The sequence below is a fragment of the Dermacentor albipictus genome, chromosome 3 (assembly GCF_038994185.2).
Source record: "Dermacentor albipictus isolate Rhodes 1998 colony chromosome 3, USDA_Dalb.pri_finalv2, whole genome shotgun sequence".
NCBI classification, from domain to species: Eukaryota; Metazoa; Arthropoda; class Arachnida; order Ixodida; family Ixodidae; genus Dermacentor; species Dermacentor albipictus.
Genome location: NC_091823.1, coordinates 107,909,611 through 107,919,526, shown reverse-complemented (window position 1 = coordinate 107,919,526; position 9,916 = coordinate 107,909,611). Strand labels below are relative to the sequence as shown.

General features: G+C 49.0%; 1 protein-coding gene across 1 annotated transcript in view; it reads left to right on the top strand.

Annotated features, from left to right (window-relative positions):
* Positions 1 to 1,877: 1,877 nt before the first annotated feature.
* LOC135904878 (disintegrin and metalloproteinase domain-containing protein 10-like) overlaps positions 1,878 to 9,916 on the top strand; it is a 50,427-nt gene continuing 42,388 nt past the window's right edge. Inside the window, exons 1-2 of the mRNA XM_065435866.1 lie at positions 1,878 to 2,015; positions 2,809 to 2,962. Of these exons, the coding sequence (XP_065291938.1) occupies positions 1,949 to 2,015; positions 2,809 to 2,962 (221 nt within the window). The 5' untranslated portion in view covers positions 1,878 to 1,948. The remainder of the gene's footprint in view (positions 2,016 to 2,808; positions 2,963 to 9,916) is intronic.

Here is a 9,916-nt window from a genome sequence, read left to right as displayed (position 1 = left end):
GCTAATTTACTGTCGTTTATCGTGGTGCTTAGGTAAACCACCCTTAGAAGATAAAATGCTTAGGACCAATCGACGCTGGAATCTCGGGAATCTGTCCTAGAAAGTTAAGCGACAAAATGGTAATTTTCTCATGACTTCGCAGGGAATTTCCATGAGTGTATACGGAGAACGCAGCGAATCATTTTTAGCCAGGAGGGTATTCAAAGGCCACTAAGATTAGCTTATACGCTCAGGAATACCACATTATTTAAAATCTCTATTTTCATTGATTTGATGCAGTGAGGTCTATTGTTATTGAAGAAAATTTCGATGGTAGAACTTTCCTTTTATGAATTTCGCTCCAAAACCTCAGTGCCGATACGTCAATGGGTCGTCACAGAAGCAAAGTAATAACGAGAAATTGCAATACATCCCTTACCGTCTATCATTTACTCTGGCCGTGATCGCAAGCTCCCATAAACTGCGAGCAGGACAAGCGCAAGCTTGAGGAAGCAATCCGGAGCGAAGAACTAGCTCCCCAACTCTGGGCCATCCAGCAGGCCCACGACGCCGCCAGGAAACTCACCCTCCCAGTTCCGTCGTGGGAGACGCCCTCTCCATGAGAGCCTAAAGCTCTCGTGCTTTGCAGGACCTCGAATAAAGTTGATTTTCTTTCTTCCTTAACGCGAAAGCGTTAAGAGCCCGGTGTCAGAGAAAGTCGGGCGTGGGACGCCGCTTGGGCAAGAAGAATCTCGAACTACGCGTACCCAGCTACGCAGGCCCTCCATGTGGCGCAAGGAAATGACTGAACTAATTGAATTAATTTCTCAAGGTAAAATACGCAGAAAAATCGTCAAGTATGACTTACACACAACCTACAGACATGATAGCGTCTGATTGTAATTTGATTGCACGAGAAAACATAATTCTGTTACGCGGAAACCCAAACACAAACCCATTTTAACGCGGTAGCGTTTTCAAGCTGCTGTTTGAGGTCCATTTTTGTAGGAGCGGCACAGCCCCCTTGGTTCCTAGCGCAACATATAAAAAAAAGAAGAAAAACAAAGCTCGCCTTTGTGCTTAGCGTTCGCCGCCAGCGTTTCCCTGTGAACATTGCGGTTACGTAAGCTGCAGTTTCCGGGAAGAACCAGAAGCAGTCGGGATTTTCGTATGCTGTCGCGTTCCACTCTTAAAGGGGACGCTTAAGCGTCCTCCAAATTTTTTTCTCAGACTTTGGATCACTTTGCCGTAGGAAAACGTTATCGAAAATTGCTAGGCCGAGTGCTTGATTCCTTTATAAAGCACTGTAGTTGTGCTTTACTGATAAAGAATGAGGAGTCTTTGTAATAACCCTTGACGTAACGGTGTGCTTGTGCTGGAACTTCAAGATGGCGCCGCCACCCGTATTTTGTTTTAGCGCCTTTTCCGACCGAATAAGCCCACTCTGCGACGGTAAGAGCGATCGTTTCGCTAATGGCAGAAGCATAATTGAATAATTCAGCTTAGGCTAATATTTCCATTTAGTGTTCTTCTACACGCGTATACACTGTTCTTGCAGTACGCTTTTAGCACATCACTATTGACTCTCATCCCTGCATTGCCCATTGAGCCATTGTTGTTGTTGTTGTTGTTGTTGTTGTAGCCTGCGATGCGTGTGGCGCCTACCCACGATGGAGGATTGGCCAAGAAATGGGTGGATTATTCGAAATTATTATAGAGCATAAGTTTCCCTAATAGCTATTGAAATAGCATTGAATAGCGCAGAATTACATGTTAAATAACATCAGGAAGGTCATATTGAATGAGTAATAATTAATTTAAAAGTATTCGCCTGCAGGATTTGCATGACAGACGAAGAAGACGGCGGTGTCTCGCTCCTCGTGTGGGCTGCAGCGTGACCTATAGCTCGCGCACTACGCGATTCTGGAAGATTACCGATCGGGTAGGGCTTCGCTAGCACCAAGAAGACATGGCAAGCAAGTGGAGCGGATTACTCGTGCTTACCTTCTACTTCAGTGTGGCTCTCCTGGCGGAAGGTAAGTGCTTCTGGCCCCGCGGTTTGGATCCGTGACCTCGTGCTCAGCAGCGCAGCGCCGTAGCCACTAAGCCATACCACGGCGTCTCGCTATAGCAAGTGGACCTCGCCTTTCTTGTGTTTTGCACGAAGCTGCAGCCACGTACATTATTTACTTCAGTGTGCCAGCTATCGTCGCACCAACTTGTGAGAGAGACAGGACCCAAGTGATCCAGGTCAACCACGTTCGTGCTAATGACTTGCAAAACCGAGCACCAAGGTCGGAGAGGATAGCTGCTTCCTTGTTTGTATTGTGACAAGTAGTCAGACTGCGTCTTCTTAAACAGCTGAATAGACTGTTTACGAGACTCACTTGTCAAAAGGGATTTGCACAATTGCCTCTAATGACTAGCTCATTGAGGGAAGTACGCTAACTCGACGTTTACGCCGAAAGGGACCAGGTTCTCTGTTATTTCTCAGTTTCACTATCTTTTTATTAGGAACGCAAGGAACAAATAAATGTGGCGGTTGTTTCCGCGCATTAGCCCTTAACAGCATGTATGCTTTCTGTGCTAACACAATGAACTTGTGTCTTAGAATGCACCAAATGAAAACATAGGATCATGTTCGAAGCACCCACTTTGAGATATCAGTATTCGTATGAATACTTAATCGAAGCAGACCAGGTGACAAAAACAGAAGCCGGAAACATTGCGGGAACGATCTTGAGTGAGCAAGAACGTGATGCAAAAGTAGATTGCGCACACTGGGCTGGCATGAAGGCATCTTCAACATCCTTGTTATGGTTCCCGCAGCGCGACGGCTGAACGAGTTCGTGCGTTACTTCGAGCCGCTCTCGTACCCGCCGTACCAGGTGCGTCGGGATCACGTGAGACTCCGGAGGTCTCTCAACCAAGGGGCTCAGCATGACCGCCGCCACGTCTACCTGCGCTTTCAGGGATTCAACAGGCAAGCATGCCTACACGTGCCCCTTGCCTTCATCATGCGCCTGCTCAATTGTAGCTTGTAGCTCCAACCAGTTGAAGAAAACTGGCAATGAAGCCAGTGAAGGCATGTGGGAAATTAGCCGTTACTTTAGCTGAAATTTAGAAATGATATGGAGAATGTAAATCAAAGTGGACCAAAAGACAACTTGCCGCAGGTGGGAGTCGAGCCCACACCTTCCGCATTACGTGTGCGGTGTTTTATCAATTAGGCTATGCTGCGACCATCTTACCGCATCTACTTCCTAAGTTTTTGTGTACGTGTATGTGAAAAGTACGTCTTAGAGTTATTTTTCTCGTACGGACTCACACTGGAACACTCCCCAAGAGCATGTGTTTGAGACGGCTAACTTTGATGAAGCCGTGGAATCGCATTAATTTTTTCAGTCATTTTATCTTCTTACTTTACAGTCGAAATTACTGTTGCAAAGAGTACTGTAGAATGCTTTCGTGTTTTTGTCTTTTTTTTTCTCACTGTCAGAACGCTGGCGTGAGGAATAGCGACAGCAGCAGCGAGCCAATTTCCCTTCGTGCTGCCTCTCCAGCGCGAACTAAGCGGCGAGAACACAGCGCACACGAAGCTATCAGCCCTCGGCGCGTCTATAATCTGTACCCACCGCAGATAGCTTTCAAGATTGGGCCCGCGCGGCCTCGCCGTAGGCAACCGCCGCCGGAGTGCAACCTCATCCGCACCCCCCCCCCCCTTCAATTACATAGATACTACCCGCGCATTTACACCATCGTTGCCGTCACCGTCGCTGTCATGTTCCGCATAAAGTCCATCTGCAAAAATATTGTCGCCGCGCGCCGTAGGCTGTAGGTGCGAGTGAAAGCATGCGAGGATGAGCATGTGATAGTGGTTCGATCTTGCGTGTGCAAGGGAGGAAGGCGAGGAGGAAGCACGCCGACTTCCATCGCGCGCAAGGCACCGGGAGGGAGGGAGAGAGGGAGGAGGGGGCGGGGGCATTCTACTCCGGCGGCGGCTGCGCGAAGCGCAGCCGTGAGGGCCCTGTCTTGAAAGTGATCTGCGATGGGCACAGAGTGCGCCGAGTACTGATAGCTTCGTGTGCGCTGTGTTCTAGCCGCTGTAGAGGTTGGAGGACGGGACGTCGGGATGAAAAAACAAAACTTGGGAGGGATTTATTCTACATTATGTACAAGGAGGTGAGCGACAAGTAACATTAGTACAGACATTACGGGCCGGCAGCAACTCGGACGCTGCGGCCCGCGGCAAGAAGTTCGAAAGAGGAGAATCAGGGAATCAGGGCATGTCCCAGAATGCTCAGGTCTCTCTGGAAGGCTTCTTATAAACCCTTCGAGCACTGTAAGTCACGTCATGTTTCACCAATGGGAGAGTCCGCTCCGATGACGCCACTTTCAGCCAATGGTAGGCGCCCGTGTCGCGGTGTCGCACCTGGCGGCTCTCTGCGGTCTTGCCTCGCAGACTGGCAATCCACTTCTTCTAGGCTGGAGAAGGAGGGGGGGCGCTCATGCTTCATTGCACAAGGGCCCACCTGCACCCGGTGGCTCGGCTCCGCAGCGGTAGCAGATGCCTTCTTCAAAGCCGAAGGGGGACGATTGAGCTCCATTGTACGAGGCCCCCTTCTAATCCCGGCGACGCACGAACTTGTTGGCACGTGAACTTGTTGCCTTAAACTTGTTTGCTCGGCCGCTTCTCTGGAATGCACTTTCCTGCTTCTGCATTCCTCAATTAGCTGTGCTGCCATCCGATGTGGTCTGGGGAACTCGAAGTAATCGCAGGAAACAGCTCCATATCTAACAGCTCGTCCTCGCCCCGGTTGTTCTGAATGGCCGGTGAACTCAATTCGCTGGCCATGAGGAACGCTGATAGAAGCTGCAGGGTACTGGGGTCGAGCCTCGTTTGACAACCCTCGGGATCCTGGGCCCTGGAGAACATACGTCAAACAAACCAAACAACACAGCGCTGCACCACGCGTAAGCGCAGGCTCTTCACCCCTGACTCGCCAGGCTATTACTGAGTCAAAATCAACCCTGACCTTTTAGTTCCCCAATTTTGACAACAGTTCCAACCACCCTTCCAAACAGCTATCCATTTCTCCTCGAATGCCGACAAGACCAGAGTACTATTGTTGTTGCAAAACAAAAGGGTCGTTGACGATGCAAACAACAAATGAAAACAGCCGAACATAACTTAAGTGGCCTAACCACACGAACAGCATGTTTCCAATCTATCGCAGTGGCGTACTTATCGCACGTAGTGGTGCCACTGAACAATCTGGTCAACCTCACAAGTACGTAATCACAAGCGCACTAGCCTTGTGGTCACTAAACAAAACGCGTACTTGCGTTGTAGGCAAACTTTTCACTTACGCTTACTCACGTTTCTTCCCTGAAAGTCCTACAGGACACGTGACGTAAACGAACAATTAAACTCGCGGGACTTACACACTCCGCAGAACTCTTAAAATGATGCGTCTTCTACTAACTCTTTCCACGCACGTTCACTAAAGAAGTCAGAATACGGCTGCCCTCACACACACTAGCAACCCAGTCATAAAGTCTGCTTCCTTCCGTCCACACAGGACACGCGCTAATGGAACTAAGAACGCTTCTCAGTGCAAATCATGCACTCACTGAAAATCTACGCGCTTAACCTTAAAAAAATTCAAAAACACTTAAAAAGAAAGAAGGTTAAATAACACACGCGCTTTACCATAGGCCTTTCGACGATAACCTTGACCTTCAGGTTACTCACACACACCAAAAAAAAGCCTATCTACTTATTAATGAGCATCTTGCGAGACTACATGCTTACATAAAAACGCGTCTTTCAAATCTCGAGCTTCTCGAACGAAAACATAACCAAAGCTCAAACCTTACACATTGAAAGAAATCCCAGTCTCAAATCGCGAAATTTTCCGATGCTCAAAAATAAAAACAACACACTTCATTTCTACGGAAGGGCTCTTCGCCTCCCTTTCCAAACGCTTATGTCTGACTCATACTCTGAGCCGTCCTCGCGGTGGTCGCGGCTTGAAAGCTACTCTGGCTGCCGAGAGACAACAAAAGGGCTGACTAACTATCAGCTCCCCCAAGCCGTTACGGTCTCCTGCCAATTTGCGTCCTCGCGCCCCGCTTTCAACACAAACTCGATTGACCGCGTCGCTACTCCCCACCTGGTCTCGTCCTGCCACCTTGCGTTTCTTCGAACTGCACGCTGAGCTATGAAAAGAACTACGGAACGACGAGGAGTTTAACAGCCTCGTGCCCTCTGTCCGCGTCCGTGCAGAACATTCTTCGCGGTCCCCCTTTGACCGGTGGCTCGAACGTTCTGGATGCGTCAACATCGTCCTAGACGACCGCACCTTCTTCCTCGCGCTCTGCCCTTTTGGGTTTCTCGCCATTTTTGGCGGCGCTACATTAATTACCGACTTTCGGTCTTTACCGCGCTTCTTTTTACGGCGCTTTCTCTTTGCACTCGCCTTCATGTCGCCTTCTCGTGCCTCGTGCTGGCCGGTACACATTTCGTCGGCCCGGATCGGTCTCTTACCCGCACAGTCTGATTGATTTTCCTTTAAATCAACATTCTCTCTGCCTCGACTGGCGGACAGCTCAACCGACTCTGGCACAATGCAGCAGGCTTTACTCGAGTTAGACAACTCGCACTCTTGCGAACTGCCCTCTACTACATTGCCCAGCTCACGCTGTGCATCGGCACACAGCCCGTCGGTATCGATCGCTGTCTCACGCGCACAGTCCGAATGATTAACAACTGAATCATCCCTATCTAGGCCATCTAGACTGGCGGAGAGCCGCACCGATCCCTGAACAATGCAGTTGTTCTCTCGTGAGCTACGGAGCTCGCCACCCCGAGAACTATTCTCAACTGCATCGCTCAGTTCGCACTTCACTTCTGCACGCACATCTGGCTCTACATGGGTGCTCGCGTCTGTCGGGTCAGCAGTACCCTTTTCTTCGCTAGCAACCTCGCTAACATTACCAGCGACGCACACACTCGGTAACTGTGCCAATTTGTTCGCAGCTGGCCTAGCTGTCTCTACAGTCATCTGTTGGCACAGCACCTCGTCGCTCTCCGTGCGGCCTTTAACGGCCTCTGTTGCCACTAAGGCATCGTTAGCAGCTAGCCCTTTACCTTCACTTATGAATCGGCAGCTAATCTCACAGGCACTACTCTTTTCGTCGGCTTCTGGCGAAAATCTGCTAAATGCTTCCTCATTCTTTCGCTCTGTACTACCTACAGAATTCTCAGACAGCCGTTGTCTCTGTGCCAATAACTGATCACAATACTGTATCTCTTTGATCAGTGCTGCCTTCTCTCTCTCATACTTTTGCTCTCGCTCACGTTCGCGTTCATTCTCACGTCCGTGACGCTCACACCTAAGAGTAAGTTCTTGAAGCTCATGCTTCCGTTCATTCTCGCGTTCTTCACGCTGACGCTCACTCCTAAGTTCACGACGCTCTCGCAAACGTACACGACGCTCTCGCTCCCGTGGCTCCTGTATCACTTCCCAAGCAAGCTCAATGCTTTTATCATCATTGCCACTATCTTCAATCGCCTTTATGATAGCTGGCGTTTCCATCCGTTCGTCCGCCTCAACTCCCAAATCGTCGCACACCAACAACAAGTCTAACCTCGTCAACCTTCTAAGATCCATGGCAGCTGCCCCGACAGGTGGTTAAAACTGTTTTCCTTAATTAATTTGTGCAAACACACAATGCAACAAACTCCCGATTCCCAGAACTATCAAAATTGAACACACAACCTTTGAGTCTGGCGAATCATAAGGAAAAAAACCACGCGCTCACTTACGGTTGCAGCACCCTGCCATCCGGTTCATTCGTCCGCTGTTTCCGGTTCCTCCGGACTCCCTGGGTCGAAGGCTCGCTCCTTCTTCGCTACTCCCAGTTTCTTCGGACCTCTTTCGACGAAGGCTCTCTCTTCTTCGCTCTTTCCGGTTCCTTAGGATCTCTCTCGACGAAGGTTTATCCGTAGCGCTGCCACGAGCTGATGCATTCGGAGGCGATCCCACCGCTGCCAACCAGATGTAGAGGTTGGAGGACGGGACGTCGGGATGAAAAAACAAAACTTGGGAGGGATTTATTCTACATTATGTACAAGGAGGTGAGCGACAAGTAACATTAGTACAGACATTACGGGCCGGCAGCAACTCGGACGCTGCGGCCCGCGGCAAGAAGTTCGAGAGAGGAGAATCAGGGAATCAGGGCATGTCCCAGAATGCTCAGGTCTCTCTGGAAGGCTTCTTATAAACCCTTCGAGCACTGTAAGTCACGTCATGTTTCACCAATGGGAGAGTCCGCTCCGATGACGCCACTTTCAGCCAATGGTAGGCGCCCGTGTCGCGGTGTCGCACCTGGCGGCTCTCTGCGGTCTTGCCTCGCAGACTGGCAATCCACTTCTTCTAGGCTGGAGAAGGAGGGGGGGCGCTCATGCTTCATTGCACAAGGGCCCACCTGCACCCGGTGGCTCGGCTCCGCAGCGGTAGCAGATGCCTTCTTCAAAGCCGAAGGGGGACGATTGAGCTCCATTGTACGAGGCCCCCTTCTAATCCCGGCGACGCACGAACTTGTTGGCACGTGAACTTGTTGCCTTAAACTTGTTTGCTCGGCCGCTTCTCTGGAATGCACTTTCCTGCTTCTGCATTCCTCAATTAGCTGTGCTGCCATCCGATGTGGTCTGGGGAACTCGAAGTAATCGCAGGAAACAGCTCCATATCTAACACCGCTTAGTTCGCATTGAAACGAGAGACGGCACGCTGCTGCTGTCGCGCTTCCCCACGCCAGTGAGGTGAGTTCATGTTTGCTTGTGCGCGCGTAGCACCAGGCTTGTTAATTTAGGTAGTAAGCGAATGTTTACAAGTCTATACGGCCGATAAAACTAGTACCATTACTTCGTGTGGCTGTCTAATAATTAGCTATCGAAATCAATGTTTCGCCTTCAGGGCGAAACTACGGCTTTTTTATTTATAATAAGTACATGAAAACGCCGAAACACTTTTTTTTCTGCATCTACTATACCAATATTGATGGAACTTATTGCACTTAAAACTTAAGATATACCGACTGTAAATAGGTTTTTATTTATGTCATCAGTTCTTTTTTTTTTGCAAGAGCTCGTGACAATTGCAAGCTGAGTCAACTTACCGACTGTAACTCAGCAAATAAAAATGATATCACATTTCTGTAATCTTCAGCTACTGGGAGATCGAGCTGATGTATTACACACTGCCCTGAAATTTATAACTAGTCTGCGAGCACGGCTTTTCCAAAACTCTCGTAAGCATTGTTTCGCGTAAACTGTAAACTTATGTCATATTTGCCCGCTGTAGAAGCTCTAACAGATGCCGTTTACAGCTTTCGATGAAGAATTATGAACTTGTAGACTTGGCGTTTCAATTTCTTCAACACCGGCTTCCAGCAACTTCTTGTGAAAAAAAAAAATCCCTTAAATTCGGATTTTGCTTCGTGCAGTCGGCAGAATTATAATTTCTATCTTAAGTGCAACAAATTTCATTCAGATTGGCTGCGCCGGCTAATAAGAACATTTCTGCATTTTACGTGGGTGTAAATATGGACTGTTAATGTGTTACGCGAGTTTTAATATGGAAGAGTTGGCTGCGAGGTAGAGCGTTGCCATAGCGGTAATGGATTACGTGGAATAGACCGAGAAAATTCATGACTTCACGGCTAGCTGGTGCGCGCACTCCATGGTGGCGTCTACAGATCTCTCGCTTTTTTCTTCTTCGTCCTTTTACCAAGCTTCCTCTTGTGGTAAGACTGACAGCTTCGCTACTGTATAAGCGTAATTTACTGATATATAAGGAAGCGTAGGTCACCTCAGTGTCCATTTCAGGTCGCTTTAAAAATTATAGCTCTGGTTGTTACTATAGTTTACAAA